We start from the raw sequence: 26607 nt of genomic DNA on the forward strand, positions 1-26607 counted from the left end.
ACAACTAGAAAGGTGAAATTCTGGGAAACTGCAAGTGTGGTTGCACTGACATGAGTCAGGAGGAATCCACCTAGAACTGAATTCCGTCTTTATATTTATATTATACTGTAGCTTATATTGTGGTGTCATGTGAAGCATGACCAAAAGCTTCACTTTTCTGTCCTGCAAAAGTTAACAAAAAACAGGTTCACTTTGCTGGCAAAACAATCTCGGTGTGTGATGCAATTGTGACAGGCACTGGCAGGGAGAACGGCTGTGTTCATTAACATGGAGCTGAAGAAAAGCAGCGTGTAGACGAGCAGCAAGTTATGTAGACAGCAAGTTATAGACAGACAGCAAGTTATGGTTAAGGTTAAGGTAGGCAGGAAGGTAGGTGGGCAACAAGTTAGGTAGGCAGGAAGGTAGGTGGGCAACAAGTTAGGTAGGCAGGAAGGTAGGCGGGCAACAACTAAGGTAGGCAGGGAGGTAGGCGGGCAACAAGTTAGGTAGGCGGGCTGTCAGACAGGCTGTCAGGCAGGCACGGAGCCCGAGCAGCGAGCAGCCAGCTCGTGCTGCGTCTTAGCGGGATAATCCATTGTAATCCCACGCGGGGGGAGTACAACCCTCCACCCCTCCTTCCCTTCTTCCCACACCCTTTCCACTCCCTCGCTCTCCCCTGGGACCGGAGGTGGGGGATGAGGTTGGCAGGGAATGAAGGAATTAGCATCTGTTACCACTCTCTCTCTCAGGTTAGCTCCTCTGGGCTGCAGGAGAGCGAGAGGGGAGGGGGGGGGGGGGTATAGAGGAGAGAGGAGAGGAGGTGGGCAGAAAAGCCTCTAGCTGTCAGTGCGTACTGGAGCCGCAAATGAAAAACGACAGGGGACAAACCATTAGAGCCTCTACTACTTTCTGCATCCTTACAACCATACTCCCCTCTCTGTCCCTCAGTCCATATACCTCTCTCTCTCTCTCCTCTACTTTATTTGTTCTCGTTCGCTCCATCCTCTTTCTTTTTTGTTTTACTCATCTCTTCGTTCTGTCCCTCCTCTCCTCTCTCTCTCTCTGTCTATCTTGGAGTGCACCTCTATTGTTCCTTCCATCCTTTCCCTTCTCTTTCCATATACAGTACCCCCCCGACTCTGCATTCATATCTACCCCTCTCTGCCATCTCTTTATCTCTCCGTCAATCTGCAAATTGCTCCCCTTTCATTAGCTTCCCCTCATTCCTCTCCTCTTCATTTGTCCCTCAAAGCATCATTTTATCCTATCTTTATCATCTGTCTTGTATCCATCCCTCCATGCTTTGGATGACTGCTTTATTCGCTCCTTCTCTCTCTCTCTCTCTCTCTCTCTCTCTCTCTCTCTCTCTCTCTCTCTCTCCTCTTCCTTCTTTACTCCCTTCCTATATTTCCCTTTTCTCTCCTACTTTCTTTCCTCAGTCTGCCCCCTCCTCCTCCCCCTCCTCCTCCTCCTCCTCCTCCTCATCAGCGTTCTGTTCTGGTAATGACGGTCACATTGATTGTCTGCTCTTGATAGCCAGCAGATAATTGTAGAATTTTTAATAGGTGCACCGCTCATTTCATTTGCACTGAGCAATGCCACAGGACTGTGTGTGTGTGTGTGTGTGTGTGTGTGTGTGTGTGTGTGTGTGTGTGTGTGTGTGTGTGTGTGTGTGTGTGTGTGTGTGTGTGTGTGTGTGTGTGTGTGTGTGTGTGTGTGTGTGTGTGTGTGTGTGTGTGTGTGTGCATGTGCGTGTGTGTGTGTGCGATTGTGCTTGTGCTTCAAATTGCACTGGCGTGCGTGTCCCCTGTCCTGCATCTATCGTGCATTAGTACTGCAGCGGGCGCTTATTCCTTAATGGTATGCAGTTGAGCAAATTGGAATATTGAACATTGAAGTGTAAAATGAAAGCCCGTGTTCCTCAGAGGACAGCTTGCTAGACATGTTGGATGAACCAAACAGCTCCTCTTTGGTGGAGGAGGAACAGCAGTGCAAAGCCTAATTTACGCTCCGTCTGCTATTGTTTTCATGCGACAAAGTATAAAAAAAGGAGTGCAATAAAAGTAGGCTACACAACCAGGGGGTCATCGCCATGTTGGCTTGTCGTGGACATTGTTGTCAACATTACATTTTTGCCACGGACATACATGAGCGGACAATAATATTACCAGAAACACATCAATAGATATAGCCCTGAATGACCATAACAGGTCTGTAACTCTCAGAGTGTTCTCTCTCAGAGAGGGTCTCTTCAAATGAAACATTTGAGAATCACTATAGTATTAGAGGACTCCGAGTGTGCCATAGTGTCATAATAAATAAATGTCATACATATTCAGAAGAAAACCTGGAGACTTGACATTCAGAAAGTAGGTGTTATGATCAAAATGAGAACATTATAATGGTGTGTAAAACAGAAAAAATTGCCACGGACAACACCAACACATTTGTCCGTGTACGCCTGTATGGACATGTTGGTGACCCCTGGCTGCAACAACATGAAGATCCAATGTTTCTGCAAGGCCACTGCACATACAGTACACGTACGCACACACACACAGTGGCAAAGCCACTGAAGCACACACACGTCTACTGTATAGACAGAGTGACATTAGAAACACACACTGCACACAAGAAGACACACACACACACACACACACTGCACACAAGAAGCCACACACACTGCAGTACAGGATAAAGACCTGCAGACAGGGACCGTGTTAACGTCAGAATGATTGTCAGGCCTCCCATCCTGTGCGCTCGCACATTTTGGGGGGATTGTTAACACAATAAAAAAAAGCTCAGGGTGCCGGGAAGATATGGCCGCTTTTACTCTGTAACCCCCCCCCCCCCCCCCAGAAGGACAGGCCAACTCAGAATATTTTTCTCTCGTTTGATATCAATGAAAATGCACTATAGGCCGTTTCATGTGTGTACTACGTGTCCTAGCAACCCGTCGGTTGGTTTAGTTATGACGTTCCCACGTCGTACGGTCTAAATTGCGGGTTAAACTGCAGTTTACAGCGGCATAATTACTGCCAGACACAGTATTACAGATTAGTTAACTCATTACACATTATGTCATTGCCTGTGACACAGGTGTGCACCGTCCTACAGCCATCTCAAGGTACAGCATGTTCAGCCTAAACAGTGAGCAGTAAGCTGGGGGGGCAATAAAGCACCCATGCATTTCTTTTATTTTATTATTATCTTTCGCATGGGTGCTTTGTCGCCCTCCCCCATGGCAGAACGTAGGCATTTGCCTAGCTCGCCTGTGTGCATGAAAATGGCCCTGCTGCCGACCAAACCTCTGTGCTGTGCAACGTGGTGCTGTTTGTTACAGCCATGGCTGTTTGCTTAGAAGGTCGGGTCAATCTATTTTCCCAGGGGTCATAGCTGTGTCCTAGAGGCTGCCACTGGCACCATGTGACTCCAAACACACACACACACACACACACAGACACACACACACAGACACAGACACAGACACACACACACACACACGCGCACACACACACACACACACACACACACACACACACACACACACACACACACACACACACACACACACACACAGTTGCACACACACAGTTGCACACACACACACACACACACACACACACACACACACACACACACACACACACACACGCGCACATGCACATGAGCAGGGTCATATGATGTGGCCAGTGTGAAAGAGACAGCCTCATCAGACAACCCTTTCTATTCATACAAGCAGTACACGTGTACACATAAACACACTCACGCACGCACGGATGCACGCCCGCCCGCACGCACGCAGCCCGCATGCGTGCACACACTCAGACACGCACGCACGCACGACATTCACACACAATGAGACATGACAGTGCATGTCACCATTATGGTGTGTTTGTATAGAAGAATGTAGCCTGTGTGTAGCTCATGTATTACGTGTGTATTTTTGTGTGTGTGAGAGAAAGAGGATAGGAAAGTAAACGGTAAATATAGAGCACTGGTTCTCAAAGACTGGGTTTTTGGGATCCCTATTTTTTTTGTTTCCTACATTTTGTTTCAAATTATTATTATTTCAAAACATTTTCTAAAAAACATTCCCAAAAAAGCTAAATCTTAACAAAATTCTATAATTTTTTCAGTAATTTCATGAAGAAATAAAAGAAGAATCTAAGAAATTCCATGAATTAGAAAACAAATGTTTAAGAAGTAGCTATCGGTGAAAATAGTCAGCTCAATGGCATCAGGCACAAACACATCAGTCAGCTCCATATACAACCACACCAATCTTATGGAGGACCCTAGCACAAAATCTTTTCAAATGGGAGTCTGTGGCTATTATAATACACATCAATGTGGGGGTCCTTGTCATGAAAATGTTTGAGAACTGCTGACTTGTTGAAAGGAGACACAGAAAGAGAGAGTGAAGTCAAAGTGAGTGTGGAGGGAACATGAGGGAACGATCTCAGAGAGACAGGACGAGAATGAAGTGGAAAGTAGGAGAGGAGAGAGGAGAGTGGAGAGGAGAGGAGAGGAGAGGAGAGGAGAGGAGAGGAGAGGAGAGGAGAGGAGAGGAGAGGAGAGGAGAGGAGAGGAGAGGAGAGGGAGGAGTTGGGGATGAGGTGTAGTTATGAGGGGAGACCCCCAGGTTACTGATTATATATGTATTTATTTAACCGTTAATCACATTAAAGAAAATATCAGATTAATTAATATCTGGGTTTTTAACTAAGTAAGCTAATGTAAAGGTAAAACTGTACTGTATATATAATTGTTTAAAGCATATGATTTCAACCTACTATACTAAAATAACAATAACATTACTGTATTATAAAGACAGGTGATGTTGAAGTCCCCTACGTATATGTATCTCTATGAGCTACTACAGTGGTTTTCAACCTTTTTCATATTAACGGCCATTATTTATTTAGCCTTTGAGCCACTGTATATGGACCACCATTTTGATGATTTAGCCTCGCAGATCCAAAATGAAAGAATATTTTGATGTCCTTGGATAAGCGTCTGTTGCGCAACACTTGATGTTATTTTCCGGTGGGACGTCATCGAAGATTTCCCCGCCCATTTTAGCCGACGAGATCGAAAATCTTAAAACGTTAATAACTCTTGATCTAAATCATTCCGTCCAATTCTAAGAAAAGATTATGTCCCACCATTAATCATATACCTCCCGTTGTTGTGGATCGCCTCGAGAGTGTTTTGGCTACTTCAGCCACATCCGGGATAACGTCCAGTCTGTCGCTAAATCGCTAATTCGCTGCATGGGCGCTATGATTTAATTAATTAAATAACCCCGGGCGTTCAGGGTGTTAACAATAACTTAACTCTTGAGAGTGTAAAAATGAAACCATATTATTAAATGGACCCTTGTTTTTTACACTCTCAAGTACAAGATCTATAATGGTCCATTTGGTTACCAACTTTCTATCATTTAGCCGGAGACCACCTGGAACCCCCTCAAGGACCACTGGTTGAAAACCACTGAGCTAACAGCATGATAGTCGTTCCATGTGTCTCCTATATCAAGATCATATCCAAATTTGATTTATTGTATACAGTAACTGTAGCTGCACTTTTCCTGCAATGTAAGTAAGTAGCTTTGCTACTGTACCTGCAAGCCAGTAAAATCCTTAGCAGTCTCAATAACTCATGCACTCATCCTCATAAATAGGCTACATGAGCATAACCAACATCCATGCAGAAAACAGAGATACATATAGAGAGAAGCATGCACATGCACACACACACACACACACACACACACACACACACACACACACACACACACACACACACACACACACACACACACACACACACACACACACACACACACACTCACACACACACACACTCCCACATACTGTACACACAGTGTCAGAGATGACTGCTGTCAGGTTGGCTGATGCTGCATTTTCCTGTGTCTTCCTGTTTCCCAGTGGGATTATGGGTAAAACAATGATTGACTGTCCAGGCCTTAAGTCCACCTGGACCCGTTCCCCTGAGAGAACATGGGCTCTTTCTCTCTCTCTGTGTGTGTGTGTGTGTGTGTGTGTGTGTGTGTGTGTGTGTGTGTGTGTGTGTGTGTGTGTGTGTGTGTGTGTGTGTGTGTGTGTGTGTGTGTGTGTGTGTGTGTGTGTGTGTGTGTGTGTGTGTCTGTGTGTGTGTGTAGAAATGCATCGAAATGCTCACATGTCGTGTGTGTGGGGGTTTTATACTTGTGTGTGTGAATATGTATATTTGCATTTCAGTGTGTGAATGTCTACATGTACTGCATGCGCGAGCGTGTGTGTGTGTGTGTGTGTGTGTGTGTGTGTGTGTGTGTGTGTGTGTGTGTGGACCTTTCCCCTGGTTAAACACACAGGGAGTCCCTCCTGCTCCTCATTCAACAGCTGTACAGCTCAACTGTAAACACCATCATGAATCACAGTCACTCCTCTAGTACCTGGAGACCAGGGGAGGAGAGAGGAGCACCATTTTAAGCCAGTTGGAATGGAATCTGCTAAATCTGACTGATACATCAATGTCACTACCAGTGACGTTTTATTTAGTGGCATAAAATAGCGTAACCATAGTAATGAACATCTATCTATAAATGCACCACATCTCTCTGTACAGTACGTCTGTCTGTCTCATAGACTGTAAAAAATATGGACAAAGCGTTCCGCGGGTCTAACGTGAACGTAAAATGAAGCCTGTCAGTCCTTGCAATGGAAGTCGCCATCTTTCTAGATCCGTTTTGGCCCAGTTCAGGCCAGCTGGCCCATTGGCTGGCCCAGACAACGAGGCGGGACTTCCCCCTTCTTCTTCGTTGGTTTTTATTTTGACTCGAGTGGGTGGGGGATCCCGTTCATAGACTGTAACGGTAGCCACGCCCCTCAGAACATGCGTGACTTTATGGTCATTCTTTTAATAAATGGGACCATAATTTTCCAAAAAGAATATTATGACATTAGAAATGAGACTTTAAACTAGTGACTGGAAGCAAAAAGTATATTCATGACCATGTTTATTAAGGTAATACAGTCTAGGTGAAGTTGGGCCCAAATACATGGACTTCTATGGGGCTATGGGTTTTTTTGAGCCCAATGACAGCGCCACAACAGGCCATTATATGAACTTTCATTTCCTTAGTGGCTTCACAAAATATCCGTCTGACTGCCCCCCTGGTCTGTCTGTATGTGTGTACGGCTGAAATGCACGTTACCCGCGAACCGTTCGCCCCACCGACTCCAAATTCGACACACGCGTCCAGTGCAGTGCCCGGTGTCGAGTCGGTCGGACCCACGGTTGTCCAGAACCGCCACGAAAGGCCTCTGCCCGGGCTCTGGACAGGGTCCCTGCCCAGGCTCCATATGGAGCTGGCCTGTTCTGACATTATAATACTCCTTATTTGGGCTGACACAGAACTCCATATGGGACACAGAGAGAAACATACAGAAATCGCATTAAAGGGACACAGACAGATGGGTGGAACAGGTACTCTGACACGGGTACAACGGGTATTGCATAGCCGGGTGCAGCATTGGATCTCCAACTTCCATCGTTACCGACTCAGTACTCAGCCGGGCACCGGTTGTGCCAAGTAGGCCAGTGCCTAACGGGCACCACTCTGGTCAGTAATAACAAAGTATATCATACAGTATAGTGACCTTCAGTAACATACAGTAACATTCGGTGGCATACAGTACAGTATACATTGCTTTATGTATAGTAACCAACAGCCATGTCTTGGTCCCTTTAAGACATGCGAACAGAGAGAGCAGAGGCAGAGGAGAGGAGAGAAACAGGTCAGGCTATCCTTTGTCTTTTTAGGAACCAGAGAGAGAGAGAGAGAGAGAGAGAGAGAGTGTGTAGAGATGGGTGGTAGAGGAGGAGAGGGAGACGAGGGAGCAGGAAGAGGGCAGGGAACCCTTTGTCCCTTTAAGATCCATCCAGGGAGAGGGAGGGTGGGGTAGCAGAAGAAGAGAGCACAGAGAAAGGGAGGAGCACAGCAGGAGAGAGACAGACAGACAGACAGACCCCCTCTCTGCATTATAGCTGGCAGCCATGTGCTGCATGCATGCAGGGGGAGAGGGACAGGGTGAAAGGAGAGGGAGAGAACGAGCAGTGAGACACAGAGAAGAATTGAGAAGGAAGGAAAGACGGAGGGGAGCTCGGGTGCAGGGTTTAATTAAAATATAGAGATATATATAGATAGATGGACAAAGAGAGAGGGAGCGGACAGAGGGGAAGAGTGTGGCGGTTTCAGCCCCGTTAAAGCAGGCAGGGAAGGAGGGAGAGAAAAAGGGGAGAGGGGTGTGTGTTAAATGACGTTGGCCTGCACCTCACACTAACACATATACTCCCAAACATGCTTTGTCTTTCACTCTATTTGTATCGTTCTTCATTCTTTCTTCCTCCCCCTCTATCTCTTGCTTTCCTTAACCCTGTTAGTGGTGCAAGGCTCTAAGGATGACCATATCTGTCCCTCCGTCCATCTGTCCCGCCCTGGACGATGAGACCTACTATTTGAGGGACACCTTTCCCTCTAGCACCACAGCCACAGAATGACAACTTTGTACACAGTACGTCTCATCATATCTCAATCATATAGGCTGGTCGCAGGATGAACCCAGCCCTTCGCTGTCCCCATGAACTGTCCTCTATCAACCAACATTCTGTACAGTTGGGCTTATTGTAAGGAGCAGGGTGGCTTGGCATCTATCTCTCATCCCCCCTCTTCTACATCTCTCTCTCTCTCTCTCTCTCTCTCTCTCTCTCTCTCCCTCTCTTTCTCCCTTGTCCATCCCTCCATCCCTTTATGTTCCAATATACCACCTCTGCATCCTGGCTTTCAGCTGTAATCTTTCCTCCATGTCCCCCTCCCCTCTCTCTCTCTCTCTCTCTCTCTCTCTCTCTCTCTCTCTCTCTCTCTCTCTCTCTCTCTCTCTCTCTCTCTCTCTCTCTCTCTCTCTCTCTCTCTCTCTCTCACTCTCTCTCTCTCATCATGTGGGACTCTCTCCATCCATCCCTGTCTCTCTCTCCTCCCTCCCTCATGTCTGTCTCTTCCCCTCATCCTCCTCTCTTCATCCCCCTGTGAGCCCCTCCCCCTCTCACAGCCTCAATCCCGCTATCTCTCTCTCTCTCCCCTCATGCTCTCCTCCCTCACTGAGTCCTGACCTGTTCACCATCTCCCCAACCCCCTCCTGACCTCCTTCCCTCTGACATCCTCTACCCCCTATCTCCCCCTACCTCTCTCTCTCTCTCTCTCTCTCTTGCTCTATTCCTGTGTCCCCTCCAGCCCTATCTCTGTTCTCGTCTCTCTCTCTCTCTCTATCTCTCTCTCTCTCTCTCTCTCTCTCTCTCTCTCTCCCAATGATCTCTGTAGGATCATTGTCTTTATCTCGTAGATCATTACTGTGTGTGTGTGTGTGTGTGTGTGTGTGTGTGTGTGTGTGTGTGTGTGGTGTGTGTGTGTGTGTGTGTGTGTGTAGCCATTCCTGTTTGTATCATTACAGGACAGTGAGGAGAGTTAGGTTTGGAACAGGACCTTTTGGTTGCTGTGGGTGTGGAATGGATGTTAGCTGAGGTGGGATAGGAACCCATACTCTGGTTGGTTGCTGTGGGTGTGGAATGGATGTTAGCCGAGGTGGGATAGGAACCCATAGTCTGGTTGGTTCCTGTGGGTTAGGGATTCTCTTCTTCAGCATGCTGCTTGGCAGGACAATCACAATGACATGGCACACTAAAGCATGAAAGCAGTGTCTGTCTGTCTGTCTGTCTGTCTGTCTGTCTGTCTGTCTGTCTGTCTGTCTGTCTGTCTGTCTGTCTGTGTCCGTCCGTCCGTCCGTCCGTCCGTCCGTCCGTCTAATGGTGACACACTGTGTCTATGCCAATGCAGCTGCACCCCCCCCCCTCTATCTCTCTACTCTCTCTAGTGCTCCCTTCCCTCTTCCATCTCTCTGTCTCCCTCCCTCTTTGTGTGTATGTGTGTGTGTGTGTGTGTGTGTGTGTGTGTGTGTGTGTGTGTGTGTGTGTGTGTGTGTGTGTGTGTGTGTGTGTGTGTGTGTGTGTGTGTGTGTGTGTGTGTGTGTGTGTTTTGGATAGGCAAGAAAGCTGACCCCAATATTGTCCACATACACACATAGATACACACAAACACACCCTGCATACATAAGCACAACGCAGTCAGGGGACTCAGAGCATCTCACGTGCTTCTGTGTGTGTGTGTGTGTGTGTGTGTGTGTGTGTGTGTGTGTGTGTGTGTGTGTGTGTGTGTGTGTGTGTGTGTGTGTGTGTGTGTGTGTGTGTGTGTGTGTGTGTGTGTGTGTGTGTGTGTGTGTGTGTGTGTGTGTGTGTGTGTGTGTGTGCGTGCATGTGTGCATGCAATCCGTGCATGCGTCTGACTTGGTAGCCAGAAAACTAGTCAGTCAGCCAGCCAGTTAGCCCAGTAATCATCCATCAAGCCTGCCACCAGTGTGCTTGGCAGGAACACATTCCATGATCACTTATTTAGTAGCTTTGCTGCCTGACTGCAAGACAGACACATACACACACACACACACACACACACACACACACACACACACACACACACACACACATGCACGCATGTGTGAGAGAGAGAGATACATCTCCGAGTTTGCTTTGGCAATAATCAGTTTATTTCATGCCAATAAATGCCTCTTGACTTGAATACAGAGGGTGAAAGAGGTGATTATCCATGGAAGTTTGGTCTTGCCTCATGCTGTCTGGGTGAACAGCTAGCCAGGGGTTCAAGACTGTTGAACACTACTGTACACTACTGTACTGTTCTGTTCTGTTCTGTTTGCTGGGGATTGAACATTGTGACATTTTAGTTACAGGTTAAGTGGCAGCAATGGGGAGAGGAGATTTGCAATTTATTTCCCCATTCCTATTCATTGAAAAGAAAAATGTATTTGTGTATCAAATAAAAACATGTCAACGGTTCATTAATAAATTAAGCGCTATGGTTTACCAACCCCGAAGAGAAAATAGATTCCCAGAGATTTTGTACATGAATGAATAAATGGCATGTCATTGTAGGTGAAATAGGTATTCTCTCTGTCTCCCTCTCACCCTCGTCCTCTTTGCCCCTCCTCCCTCCCTCCCCCTCCCCCGCCATCTCTCTGAACAAGCTCTCCCTCTTTCTCACACAGCACCACTATCACCAAAATAACAAGACAAAATGTCTCACGTTGGTCACATGGCGTTTGCAACCTTTTTGTGGACTACGACAGATTACAAAGTACCGTAGTAGTTAGCACAGCGGTTCTCAATTTTCTTTGGATCAGGTCACCCCTGTAATAATAATAATAAAACTTTATTTGTATAGCACCTTTCATGACATGAATTGCAGCTCAAAGTGCTTTACAGAGCAATGGAGAAAAAAGCAAAGAAAAGCAAGGCATAAACATTAAAAAAACAAGCAGTAGTGCAATACAGTGAGGACATGAATAACAAAAAATAAAAGATCAATTAAAAGCAAGGGTGTAGAAGTGGGTCTTGAGCTGTGCTTTAAATGTCTACAGAGACTGCCTGTTGAAGGTACAGTGGGAGTTTGTTCCATGTCTACAGAGACTGCCTGTTGAAGGTACAGTGGGAGTTTGTTCCATGCCGTCGGCCCGTAGAAGCAAAAAACTAATTTGTCCACGGCACCCCTGAATTACATTGTTAGCACCTTTTGTCATACTATATAATTATGCAAATCTTTCCCCCAAAGATAGTGTATGTCAAGAGGTAAACTGGACAGACTGAACATTTTATGCTTTTATACTTGCCATTTAACCAGCATTCCTATTCTGGAGGAACATTCTGTGTGTGTGTGTGTGTGTGTGTGTGTGTGTGTGTGTGTGTGTGTGTGTGTGTGTGTGTGTGTGTGTGTGTGTGTGTGTGTGTGTGTGTGTGTGTGTGTGCGTGTGCGTGTGCGCGCGCGCGTGTGCGTATGCCACGGCACCAGAAACCCTGCTCTAGCAGTTGTTTTAAAACAACTTGAGGCATCATTAGAGTCATCCTGTGACCCAGGTGTTTTCAGAGAACAGTGTCTCTGCTAGGCCTCAGCATTACTCCTTTCTCAGCCCATTAGCTGGAGAAATACTGTACTGTACCTAACGGTTCCCCCGCTACCGAGGAGTACAACTAGTTTACTACAGCCTGGGGACAGCTTGATTATGGCTGAGAAGCAGCGTGTTTCTTCCTCCTCGTTAGAACAAACAGTCACACGTGTGTCCTCTTTATTAACGATGCATTTTCGGAGAGATATGAGCATGGGATATCTTCCCACCGCGTTCATTATTTTCTGTCCTCCTGCTTTGTTTCTAGTTGTAATATATAATTTGGAAAGACGCTAGTATAGTTTACTGTTAACAAAGGTGCGATATAGGACAGCAGTGTAAATACCTCACTGTTCAACACGTTCAACTTGAGTAAAGCCGCCTTCGCTCCGAGACTCATAGTCATGTTGTTAACCAGCCTGTTGGTTAGCTAGCTGCCCCATGCCGCCACACTGCATGGGACAGTAGCTGATACTGCCCTCTCCTGGAGGCTATGGGTAGCTCCCAATAGATAGAATGTGTCTATTGTGAGACAATTTCTCGAATTTATGAAAATGCTTAACAAAAAAATGGATATAGAGAAATTCCTGCTGTCCCCCATCATATATTAACCTGGTAATTTTGTCTACCTGTCTTGTCCAGTCACTTTGGATGTTTCAAAATTGTCGCAATATTGCTTGCTCTGGGTGGATCTTTGTTGGTTGTAAAGTGTCTTGAGACAACTGGTTGTGATTTGACACTTTAATAAAAAAAGGCTGCTAAGCCTGAGGATGGCCTCACGACGGAAACGTTGCTCCGAATAAACTTTCTCTTGAACCAGCAAGTGGCCTTCTGTGGCCTTCTACCTCAAATGGCTGCTAAAAAAGAAATGATTTTGCACCGCTTGGTGACCTCTGGGTTGTATGCAAGTTAATCTACGGTTGCGTTTCATCGACGTCATCCAGTTCTGAGTGTCTTATGATGTTGCAGAGTCCACATACAGTAGCACTGCTTGTGTATTCATACGTTTGTACGTGTGTGTTTTTGACAGATGACTCCTCGTCAGAGAGCGGTAGTGGCCTACCGCCGGCGCTGACCCCTCCCTCCTCCTCCTCCGTCGCCAGGGAGACGGAGGCGGTCAACGGCAACGGGGGTCCCGCCCCGCTGGACTTCAGCACGCCCACCTCCTCCTCCTCCTCGTCCCAGGAGGACCAGCAGCCAATGAACATGAGCGACCCGTCGCCCGCCGCCAATCAGACGTGCCCGCGCCTGCCCCTCTCCTCCGCCCACCTGCCCGTCGTCACCGTCTCCGCGGCGGCGGCGGCCCTGCTGGGCGCCCTCCACCCGGACGCGCCCGAGGAGCTCCGCAGGAAGTACCCGCTGGCCGCCAAGACGCACGCGTCACACCTCGCCGCTCACGCACACCCCGCCCTGCCGCACTCGCACAACGCACACTCACACACACACACGGCCGAGCTGCGACTGGACCGTGATGGCAGAGACTACGGGAGCAAGGTGAGAGAGAGACCCACGCACACACGCACACACACACACAATCATAGTACACACACACACACACACACACACACACACACACACACACACACACACACTAACTCAACCTACAAATGATACTGATAGAGTTGTACATGCATTCACACATTATCATGGTCATGTACACAGACTACGCACACACACACACACACACACACACATAACACGCACGCACACACATAACACGCACGCATGCACGCATCCATTCAGCCTTCTCTGTTCTGCACCCCCCATCCGCCCATTTCTATAAGAAGGTAGAGACTATTTGAGAGGTGGCAGACAGTGAACTGATAAAAGAATGGAGACAGTCAGAGAGAGGCAGAGAGAAATGAGAGTAAGGTCATACAACTGTAGTTAGGGCAAATAAAAGAGGGAGAAAGAAAATGGAGCAATGGAAAGATATACAGGAGGTGAGAGGGGGAGGGGGTGAGGACAGAACGCAAGACAACACATTGGAGAGAGAGAGAGAGAGAGAGAGGGACAGTATAGAGATGTTTCAGTGTAGCTGAAATGAATAGAGACTCTTGCCTCTCATTGGTTAACAATGCATACCGACCTTGGAATTATCGTCTACCTGGCTGACTGGTACACACACACACACACACACACACACACACACACACACACACACACACTGATCAATGCGCCTCCCATAAGGATCCCCTCATTGTCGTTTCTTTGCTGCTTTTTTTTCAGAAAAATACTGTCCAATCCACCCCGACCTTCAGATGTAAATAGTGATTTTTGATCGCATCGTGCCCGACATATTACAGTTTGTGGTGAAAGATAAGACATGTCGGCTGCTGCTCGTACAACGTTTTGCTCCTCCTCTCGCTGTGTTGGGCTGTGTGCCCCGGAAGTAGTTCACACAAATTCACAGATATTGTGGTAACATCACATGAACACTAGAGGGCGATGGAAGTGTTAACAGTTTGGGCGTGTTCAGTCTCCGCAGTACAGCTCCGGGGGCAGCTACGACAGCGTGAAGATGGAGATGTGTGCGGAGGACCTGACCATGGGCCGCGGTGCCCAGGTGGTCCAGGACGATGACGACGATGACCATGACGACCATGACGACAGCGACAAGATCGAGGTTGAGGGAGTCGACCCCGAGAGACTAAAGGCCTTCAATGTACGTACAGTACACACACACACACACACACACACACACACACACACACACACACACACACACACACACACACACAGTGGTTCCCAACCTCTTCTGAATCAGGGTCCACTGGAACATTTGGAAAACTATGACCACTTACTTAACACGCGTGTTGAGTAGTCAGATGGGTGGGCCGTGTGCATTTTCAGGGCAACATATTTATTTTAATGAACAATAAATCAAAACTGTAGACCATGACCACAGGTTGGGAGTTGCTGCTGTATGCAAAAGTGCACACTAGAGCAGGGTTCCCCAATTAATTTTCCTCAAGGGCCATATTTTGACTAGGGAACCAGGCTGGGGGCGGAGTCCGCTCGCACGAAAAATTTGGGTTTATTTTTTTAGAATAGATGTAGAACAGTGTTTCTCAACCAGTGGTCCGAGAACCACCAGTGCTCCTTGAGGGGTTTCCAGATGGTCCCCAGCTAAATGATGGAGAGTTTTGGTAACGAAATTGGACCCTTATAGATCTGTAACTCTTGAGTGTTAAGATGGGCAAGACCCCATTTGAAATGATATGGCAGTGCTCATCTCATCATCATCATCATCATCATCTCATCATTTTAATTCTAAGGATACCCAGTTTGACATGCGTAGGCCAATTATATCTGGGACCTCAATTGATTATAACGTATAATAACGTATTTTATATAGTAAAATCAATGTCAACTTAACTCTGAGAGAGTACAAATGAAACCAAATGGACGTGTTATGGTCCATTTGGTTCCATTTGTACACTTTCTTCCCGCCTACTCTTCTTTTAAAATATATATTAATTATGAATTATTATTAACCCATTCTGGCGGGAACCCCTTTTGGGTTTAGCATCATGTTATGCTTTAGCTATTGAAAAATAGCAGATCTACAAGCTCATAGCACGCCACCGAGTGGCGCACTATGAGCTTGTAGGTCTGCTATTTTTGAAAAATCGAAGAACGACTGACATAGAAACGTAGCTTTTTCAGAAAACTGTCAAGATTTAGAAGACATTTTTAGAATCTGATCTCAGGTCAAAATGGGTTAAAACATTCCGTTGCTAGGCGATCGATAAACAGGAAACACACTCATTTCACATTGTGTCTATTTTGTGTCTTTCAGATGTTTGTGCGTCTGTTTGTGGACGAGAACTTGGATCGCATGGTGCCCATCTCGAAGCAGCCCAAGGAGAAGATCCAGGCCATCATCGAGTCCTGCAGCAGACAGTTCCCAGAGTTCCAGGAACGCGCACGCAAGCGCATCCGCACCTACCTCAAATCCTGCCGACGCATGAAGAAGAACGGCATGGAGGTATGTAGTATGTACTGTATGTTAAAGGGTACACAACAGTCTAGCACCACTCGCAGCCTCTAGAGCGGTGGTTTGTAACCAGTGGTCCTTGAGGGGGTTCCAGGTGGTCCCCAGCTAAATGATGGACAGTTGGTAACAAAATGGACCCTTATTAGATCTTTAACTCTTGACTCTTGAGAGTGTCAAATGTGACGTGTCCATTTGGTTTCAATTTACACTCTCAAGAGTTAAATTATTGTTAAATACGTGCATTAGGCTACTTAATTTACAAGAAGTCTACACAATTAGAGCATGTAAAATAACGTCTGCCTTATCTCCTCCTCCTCCATCAATACAGCATGGAATTGTGGACAAAATACTATCCAAACAACATTTTCCTTAGTTTTGGGTCTGCAAGGCTAAATGTCATCAGTCCGTGGCTCAAGTGCTGAATAAATAAAGGGCCTTTATATGAGAAAGGTTGAAAACCACTGACCTATCTTGTTTGGGACCAAAGTAGTGTTGTGTTGACAGATGGAGGGACAGGGTGGTTGAGCAAATCTGTACCATTTAGACAGAGAACTACAGAAAACACATCATGGCCTGAGCCGCCTGATGGACAGGGGTCCATTTTAATAATATCTGAATCGGAATACACTGATATTTTTCTGTGCTGCAAAAAACAGCAGCAGTGATAGAGCAGTATACTCTATACTGTACATGTGTTAGTATGCTGGTTAATATCAGAGCTGTCTTACTCAAATTTCCTCCTGGTCACAACGGCTTATCTACAGTATGTACTTATGAAAGTACACAGCGAGAATCACTCAGTGTCAAGGTGTCCTTGAGCAAGACACTGAACCCGTACTGTAGCAAACACACAGTAGCAAGCAGTGGAGTACTGTAGGTCAGTTGTTTTCAAATACATTGTAGGAGCGTACAGCGTACACTCTGCGTCCTACTCTTAAAATGAGAATACTTCAATGGCCATTCAGACTTCCATACAGACTGCCGAAACTGCCTCAATCCTCTGTAAGTGATGGAACGCTAAAAACTGCAGGAGAACCATGGAAACAATGAAACTCAGATGAGACCTGTGACAAAAGTCTCTTGGGTAGGCTTTTAGGTTTGACAAATATGTGGTTCACTTCACACACTGAAGCTGTGTGTAGGTGGCTTGTTTTATGCATCGGTTTGTTATTGAAGTTGCCACACGTTTGAAGAATGTTCCAGCTTTTTAAATTCAGGAATGCGAGGAATGCAACAGCAGTGAGACATTATAATATAATATGATTACATCAATTGTGCACATTTTTAGTAAAAGGGCAGACCTACTTAGCTATTGTTCTTACTACTGGTGTTATTCTCCATTCTTTTTTTTTTGCTATTTCTGTTAGTGCTACTACAATATTGAGGAACCAAAGAATATTGAAACAGTAAAGAATGGAATAGGAATAAATTGCTAGATTCAGGCTGCGGTGTCTGCTGCAGTTCTGTACAACTCAGGGGTCAGGGTTCACTTCGACTTTAATTAATTGAGTAAATGTGCTTCTTTAAACATTTAAAGGGAATCGCGTGAAATGAATAACTCTTTGAAATTGACCTACAGTTTCAATTTGCATTATGCACAGAGGGAAATTACAGTGAATTGACCACCATCTCTTGTGCTAATACAGAAGAGATGCATGAAAGGGGATCTCTACCATGGTGGGGGGTCAGTCTCAGTAGTTACCTCTAATGTAGTATTATGTCTGATAATAGTTCCTAATGTATATAATACTAATACACTGTAGGTGCAGGATGAAGGGTCCTCCATCACTGCAGTGGTTGGATCAATGACTAATACAGTACCATGGCTACCACTGTACTATACTGGTCAGATAATGCTACCACTGTACTAATACTGGTCAGATAATGCTACCATTGCAATACTAATACTGTTTTTGATAATAGTGCCACTGTATAACTGATGTTGGTTCAATAAGATTATACCACTGTGGTACTAATACTGGGTAAATACATGTTTGAGAAACAGAATCATTTTAGAAAACTTAACTTAAATTGTATTAATTTTTCATGAACAACCAAAAATAAACAAAAACACACACAAAACAAGACAAACAAATCACAGTATATGTTGCCAGACGTCATCTTGTGAATTAAGAAATACAATAGAAGATAAATGCTATATTAGTAGGAGATTACACACAGACAAAATATTAATGTAAATATGGAAAAGAAAATAGAGAATAGAGACGCCACGTTGAAACATCAGCAGTGGTCTGATAGACAGTATGTATATATGTATGCTGGGGTATTTCATCATGGTTCCCTCTATAGGTGTGTTATAGAGTGTGGAGTCTGTCTAGCAACAGGTGTCATGTTGATTAGTATAACTAGAATTTCGCCCCCCTTCGGGGGGCTCAATCCTAGTGTCGTTGCAGCGCAATATGGGAAGAAGGAGACTCCACTTCATGTTTCAGCTGTGGTTTTAAACTCAGTAGTGTGCCCTGCGCACACTCGCAATTGCAGCTGGAGGGCGACGCGACACACACACACACACACACACACACACACAGAGCGATGTGTGGATAAATCACTGAGATTTGGGAAATGTGTTCAGAAGTACAACGATTAAGCACGCACAGGCAAATGTCAGAAGCATCTGTTTGGGTTTCCAAACAGGAAGTTGTAAATGTGCTTATTAGACGGAGGCAGCGTGATGCTGGCATCTATTGTGATGCCAGCATCACCACATTTCACATAGAAATATAAGCACCCATTTACTCGCTTAGCGGAGACTGTGGGGTGGTAGAGGACATCTCCCCGGACGCGTGGGTATGTCCAGATAGTTGCCTGGCGGAGGCCTCTTTGTCCAGTGTCCATTCTGGGTCTGGAAACGGCACTTTTTTGAGTGTTGACCCCAATAGAAGGTCTGCTGCTCTGAATTTTACACCTCTCCCGCTTAGCGGAGACTGTGGGGTGGTAGAGGACATCTCCCCGGACGCGTGGGTATGTCCAGATAGTTGCCTCGCGGAGGCCTCTTTGTCCAGTGTCCATTCTGGGTCCGGAAACGGTACATTTTTTTGCATTGACCCCAGTAGAAGCTCTGCTGCTGTGAATTTTACACCTCTCCCGCTTAGCGGAGACTGTGGGGTGGTAGAGGACATCTTCCCAAACGCGTGGGTATGTCCAGATAGTTGCCTGGCGGAGCCGTGTTTTGTCCAGTGTCCACTTTATAAAGTCCATGCACTCCAGTGAATAGCATTTATCCATTTAGATAACTTTTTTATGTTATTTAATTACTTATTTTTACACAGAAACATAATGTGTGTCTTTACAATAACTGTAATGTAATAATAATACTAATAATGTAATGTAAAAATTATTTAATTAACGAATTAAATAACTTTATTTTATTCTGAAAGCAACCGGATGTCTTAAATCTGCTAGCTCTCAGACCGGAAGTTCTAAATTTGCTCATAAGACGGAGCCTTAGACGGAGCCAACTCGCAGGCAGTGCGAGAGGCTGGTTACAGGATTCTATAGGACACCCGTTTTGGTGTGACACACACGGCTTCCACATTTAGCTTGATACTGGGTGAAAGTGTCCTTCCAAAAATTGTTATTGCGCTCGAAATTCTTATTCACAATGACATCGAGTTGAGGTGTTTGTGTTTTAGGGTAATTGTTGCATAAGCGCTATTTCGCACTATTTCTCCCTCCCCTCCCCTGTGTCTGAAGCAGCTAGCATGGAAGCTATATGGATTATGGAAGCTTTCCCTCCGATTGCACACAACCATGCCATTATCCACGCGTCCATCCGATTGCTTTTAATGTAAATGTCCCATCCACTGAGCAAAAGCGATATAAGCGCCTTATTCATTCATTCGATTCATTTGGGTGTGGGGCTGTGCAGTGCTGTGGGCAGCCTTTCTGACGGAGGCTCGGAGCTGCTGCTGCTGACGCTGTTCGAGTCGCATGGAGCAGTATAGAGTAGGCGTGGCGCAGCATTAGAAGGGCGCAGCAAATGCACGACATTGAGGGGTAGAAACCATCCCGGTCGCGTGGTTCATCTAACGCGTGTGTCACTGTGAAGGACTGGCCCCATTAAGTGAACGTAGTTGGCGTAGTAGACGCCAACATGACGATTCTGACGTAGGCTGTTGATGTTGAGCAACAATGGCGTGGTTGACAAAAGTAATATTTATTCAGTAATTAAGACATTTCTTTCAATGAAATGTAGCCTATATGTATTCTGGGAGTGTGCCGAATTTATTTTGCATATAGAGATGTGTGGTGAAAGTGTGGTTGGGTCGGAGAAAGCTGTTGGATAAACGGCCATGTGCTTATGTACCCCTGTCTATTAGGGTAGCAGGATAACCAAGCAGTGATCTCTGCTGCACCTCGGTGGTCACCTTGTACATTACAGTTATCATTTACAATTAGGACTATTTAGCATGAAGCAGTGGGATGGATTGATTGATTGATTTATTGAATACTTTATTAACAGTTCACAAAAAGTACAGAGGTACCTTTTGTATTATCCTTTTAACATGGCTGTCATGTTAAAAGGATAATACAAAAGGCCCTGAGGGCTTGTTTCCATTGCGGTCCTATGTGTTCAATTCATCAAGACGGCTAGGCGCAAAATATGTTTCAGTTCAATATGTTCCATTCGATTTGTACCATCTCAGACTATATGAACAGAGGATTCTACTTGATATCCAGACGCAACGGTAATGTTGTGTGTTCTCTCTGCAGACACGACCCACTCCACCACACCTCACCTCAGCCATGGCTGAGAACATCCTGGCTGCTGCCTGCGAGAGTGAATCACGAAAGGCTGCCAAGAGAATGAGAATGGACACTTATCATGTGAGTAGTAGGCGGGCGTGTGCATGGCATGTTCAAACGGCTTTTGGTGGATGGACTGAATTGTTGTGTACATGCTGCTGTGTTTTGACTGTCGACACTACGCACAGCAGGACAGAATACATAATGGGTGCCTGTATGTCTGCCTGCCTGTCTGTCTCTGCTTTTCAATCTCTGTTAATTTAACTTTGAATTGAACTCTTTCAGAGTTAAATTATTCCTCTGTATTAATCAAATAAATCTTCAGGTGTTCTCTTGCATTTTCAAAACAATTCATCATGTTGTATACTGTTGATTAGTTCACAATTTAAACATATTACAGGGACATCGACATTACAGGGTCACACACAGTAAAATCTGGAATGTTAATTGAACTCTTATGGGTATATTTTGTTAGATGTGTACACTCTCAGAGTTACAAATGGCTAAATTAACACTGATGACTTAAACTAGCAATGTCCCTGCCTCCCTTTCTGCTCTCACTCCCACTATTGCACCCATTCTGGACAAGCCCCAGATGATGTGTCACATCATCCCTTGTGTTCCACTCAGTTGACTGCAGAAAGTATAGCATTTCTATGATAGTAGTTTTGACACTTTAATGGACTTAATGGACCAGCTTTGGCTAGGTAATTATCCATGACAGATATCCATGATAGTTGCGAATGCAGTGAGCGCTAACTATGAGACCTAGCAGAACATGTCTGTCCGTCACCCGCCCGCCACCAGGCGGGCGCGTGGTGTATCACACACACACACACACACACACACACACACACACACACACACACACACACACACACACACACACACACACACACACACACACACACACACACACACAAACTTTACTTAAAAAAAACTTTAAAAGAAAAAACTTTAAAAAAATTACTTACAATAATAATAATAACTTTACAAAAAACTTAAAGAAAACCTTTAAAAAAATACAAAAAAATACACACATACACACTCTTAAAAAAAACACTTAAAAAAAAGGAGAACTAAAAAATAAACTTAAAAAAGCTGCGTTCGCTTCCCGCGTTTGCGCGTCTTACTTGTACTATTTTGACCTAAGAAATTAAACAGAACTGTAATACTTGCCATGGTGGTTGTTGAGTATTGTACCCATCTTTACCCCTTAGGATGAGATCTCCCTGGACAAGCCATCCAGTGGAGGAGGAGGAGGAGGAGGAGGTCTGAGGGAGCCTGCGTCTCTGGCCCACTCTGCCTACTCCCTAGCGGCCTCTGCCTTCTCCTCCTCCCAGGAGCCCCAGATATACATCAACGGAGCTGGACTCAGCTACGGCTACCGCGGATACGCTGGCCTGGGCGCCGCCATGCAACACCCGGTCTCCCTGACGACCGGCGCCGCCACGCAGAGCAACGGTGAGACATTTGAGGTGTCGAGGTGGAAAAGAAGATAACGCAATGTGCATCATCTTCTTTTACACAAAGATCCCCTTCTTTTTCTGTTGTTCTCGCTGCTCCTTGTATAATATTTATTGAGCTAGAAAAGAACAGGCGCTATTATCTGCCTGTCGTCGTGAGACTGCAGTTGTTGACTGGCTGCCAGTGGACAGTGTTGCGATGACAGCTGCGTTTTTAGCGTTTTAATTAGTTTTCATGTGGACCGAGATTTCTTTTAGATGCTACCCTTGTAGGACTGTAGGTGTGGGACAGGGCCTTAGAAAGTAAAGTACCACAAGTACAGTGGATATTTTTTACGATTTCAATCGATTCCAAAATGTGGCTTTTGTTTTTCTGTTACGTCACATTAGTACGATTGAGGTGTGACTTGGCTTAATTTTCCATAACCTGCTGAAAACACAAACGGCAACTGAAACAGAACACATATTATACCACAGTTTGGTCCAGCTTTGCATTATGAATGGTCGAGCGGCATTCTAATGAGTGTCAACGTCTCACAATTACAGCACTATACGAATGCATCCACCTTGTTTTGTTTTTGTTTGGGGTTTTCTGGAGGGGAATTTCAAGTCTTTATTTTTGACAGTCGGATCAGGGCATTGTGCCCACGTGGTATGTGCGCCCTAACCATTTGGCTAATGGGACAGCCTTCAGCCTCGTGCCTGTGACCGTATAATCTAAAACGATTTAAATGTCGGCTGTTTTTTGTCTGCTTACTGACCTTTACGTTTCAAATCTCTCCTGCACTACTCCCTGCCCCTCCCTTAATCCTTCTATATTTTTGCCCTTTGTTTACTTTTACCCATCGCTCCATCCTCCCCATCCCTGACTCTCTCTCTCATCTTATTTCGCCACCCGTCCCTCCATGCCTCGCTTTCCTCCAGGCCCTACAGACCTCAGTATGAAATCCCTGACCTCCAACAATGGCAGCAGTAACTCCTCCTCCGCCGTCATCTCCAGCAATCACAGCCTCGGTGGGCGGGGCAGTAACAGTGGGGGCGGGGCAGGGGGCGGGGCGTCGACCCAGCTCAGCCAACCAGAGATCACCGCGGTGCGACAGCTGATCGCCGGGTACCGCGAATCGGCCGCCTTCCTGCTCCGCTCTGCCGACGAGCTAGAGAACCTCATCCTACAGCAGAACTGAATTGTGGGAAACGGGGTCACACACACACACACACACACACACACACACACACACACACATAGATATACCTCCCCTTGTGGCTGTCTTTTGTGTCTCCATTCCCCCCTGTATTCGTCCCTCCGTTCGTCTGTTTCTCCTCCTCGTGTTTCTACTTGATGCCATTTAACATGGGGACCTCCTTCTTTCTCTCCCTCCGGTATCTGCTCTCTGTCAGTTGGACGTCTTGCTCATCCACTCTCCTTCCTCTCTCCTGTAATTTTCTTGGAAAGAGAGAGAGAGAGAGAAAGAGAGAGACAGTGGGAGGTCAGGACTTTGTTTTCACTCCTCTCTGGAGAAATGGAGAGTGAGGAAAGTGGGAGAGAAGGAAGACAGACTCACGGCACCTTCATCTGTCCCCTAGCTGACCCCCCCCATCCCGCCCATCATTTTTACCAGGAGAGGGTGGGAAAAAAATGAAGAGAATGGAAAGAGAAGAGAGCACTTGGGAGGTTGAGAGGCTTTTCCCACTCCTCTCTATCCTCTCCCCACCTCTCATCCGCTCTCTCTCACCTCACCTCTCCTCCTGTGTACTCTCCTCTCTGGAAGCACCTCACAATCACGGCCACGCTCCAAGCGAAGGAGTGTGGAAGAGAGGAACAGAGAGCAACGGAGAGAGACGAGGGCGACGGGAGAGAACAAAGACCTATTGAAACTGTGGAAGGAGAGGAGGAGAACACGTTTGTTTGAGCTGGCTGGTGGAGACGTGAAGAAGCCTGCAGAGCTGTTGTTGATGCTGCTGTTGTGGGTTCTAACAGGAGACGATGTTGCCCCCTTGTGGGCAGACAAGTGAAATGAGCTTTTCCTTTTTTTTTTGCAGGAAGTCTTGACGCCTGGGAGATTTATTTTCTGTTCTTTGCTTCCCCCCCCCCCCCCCCCCCCCCAATTGACGGGTGTTGATGGCCAAATGGCCAATGCCATTCTATCATAACGATTTAAAAGAAAAATGACTCCCTAAATTAGTAGTACTAAAACTGTTTATTAAAAAGAATTACCAGAAATTGATTTCAAGTTCAATCGAAGATTGAACTTGTTGTGTTGTTAAGTCCTGTGAGCGTTTTTGTTTTAGTTTTAGTTTTAGTTCCCAATTGACTGAAGGACGAAGCGGTTTGACTTATCTTAAAAGATGGCACTAACTAAATGGCTAAGACACTCTCACCTTCTCTGAGCCTGGAGTGGCTGAATGGAGTAAAAACTGGAAAATGTCAAGAAAAAAATGTTTTTGATAACACAAAAGAGGAGAGATAACTGTTTTGTGCTCGCTTGTATATAAGCTCTCTGTGTCCTATAGCACTTTTCCCTCTACCTGACCTTGAAACCTCACCCTTAAAACTCACCCTCGGTCTGCACCCCAAAAACCTTCCCCTGAACCCCAGCCCTTTACCCAGGGAGTAACGAGCTACTTATGCATCCAAGACGCCATCTTCACCACCAGGAAATACCTCAGATCAAATCTGCCAACCATCTTCACTTTCTCAGATTTACACACACAAGCACGAACGCACGCACGCACGCACACACACACACACACACACACACACACACACACACACACACACACACACACACACACACACACACACACACACACACACACACACACACACACACACACATGCATACATGCACGGCAAGAGGTGAGATTCCCACCAGAAGCCAGTTTACCTTATCGTACCACCTGATGTCTTCAAGTTATTTTTTTCTAAAAAGATATTAAAGGCAGACTGTGCAAAGACCTGTAATGGCAAAGCGATAGAGCATTGCAAGAACTGATGTTGTGGGACGTGACCGTTTCCGAACAATGACATCTTCAAAAAGAAAGAAACACACCGAGAGGGACTTTTAGTTGTGTGCAGGTTCTGTTCAGTGTGCTGCTGTATATAAACCATTTCAAACTGAAGACATTAATGATCCAAAATTCTGGACTGGGATTGACTTTGTCCGTTCTGAAAGGGGAGGTGGGGAATGGCTGTACGGGTGTTTCTTAAAAGGAAGGGGGGGCTGCTAAATGTGTTTATTTCTGGTGGCAATTTTTCCTCCCAGATGTAAGCCAAACCTCAGCGTTCATTTGAAAACCCCCTCCTCCCCTCCTCCTCCTCCCCCCACCCCTCTCTCTCTCTCTGGGATGGGATATTTACACTCCCCTTTCCCTTCCTCTCCCCCCCCCCCCCTCTCACTGGACCTAATCTAATCTTATTTTTGTGGACCTACTGTATACCGGCTTTCTCGTTTTTCCTCTCCTCCCTCTACTTTCCTCCCTGGCCAAGGCTTAGAGTGGCTCTGTTAGTCTGATCTCGTCTGATCCTGGTTGTTGGGACCAGAGCATGGGAGGCACTGGAAGGACTTCTCCTTGTGTTATTGTGTCTGTTAGACTTTTTTGAGAGGGCCATTATTATTATTATTATTACTATTATCATCATTATTTTTACTACTATGATGACTACAATGATGATTCATGTTGCTGCTGCTATTTTAAACCGGACCTTCTGCCATAGACCTGAAACCTCAAAGAACGCCGGGCGTTCCGTTCGCTAGCCAAAACGCCCAAACCAACCCACCAACCTCCGTTTTAACCTCAACCTTATAAACTCCACTGTAACACAGTGAAAACAACACCACAGAGAGGGACCTTTTAAACACAGACCTTTGAACTTTAACAATTGTAAAGTCCTTTAGAGAACACGTATACCAACACGCCGTCGTTCTACAGTAGTTCATCATTCCAGTTGTTCCTCTTTTCTTGGAATTCCAGTTGGTTGATCAGTTTCTTCTTTCTTCATAAGGCTGTGTTCTCTGTTTTGTTTTTTCACCTTTCTTATGGTGACTATACCTCTTTGGTTTATTTATTGGTAAAGTTCCCTCACCCGACACCTTCATCCTCTGGTCTGAAGGGTATAGGGAGTGACGAGTTCCCTTTGCAACCCCAAAAGGTACAAGAACTCAAACCGCTCTGGGGCATATGAGACATCTTTCTATAGACCCAATAGTACATTCAAAGATTTTAAACTCTTGATGTTCTCTGGTGTGTACATGCCGTCCTGTTCTGGGTTTTGGCCAGAGCCTTCTATCCAAAAGAGATGGGACGTTGATGCATCTAGAATTAT

General features: G+C 45.8%; 1 protein-coding gene across 1 annotated transcript in view; it reads left to right on the plus strand.

Moving 5' to 3' along the window:
* LOC308315694 (nucleolar protein 4-like) overlaps nt 1–23467 on the plus strand; it is a gene marked incomplete at its 3' end in the record, with an annotated part of 131284 nt that extends 107817 nt beyond the window's left edge. The window contains exons 5-10 of the mRNA XM_080763808.1: nt 13081–13544; nt 14530–14715; nt 15853–16041; nt 20785–20898; nt 22038–22281; nt 23208–23467. Of these exons, the coding sequence (XP_080619934.1) occupies nt 13081–13544; nt 14530–14715; nt 15853–16041; nt 20785–20898; nt 22038–22281; nt 23208–23467 (1457 nt within the window). The remainder of the gene's footprint in view (nt 1–13080; nt 13545–14529; nt 14716–15852; nt 16042–20784; nt 20899–22037; nt 22282–23207) is intronic.
* Between the last annotated feature and the right edge of the window lie 3140 nt (nt 23468–26607).

The sequence above is a fragment of the Protomyctophum bolini genome, assembly GCF_963924005.1.
Source record: "Protomyctophum bolini genome assembly, chromosome: 5".
Taxonomy (NCBI): domain Eukaryota; kingdom Metazoa; phylum Chordata; class Actinopteri; order Myctophiformes; family Myctophidae; genus Protomyctophum; species Protomyctophum bolini.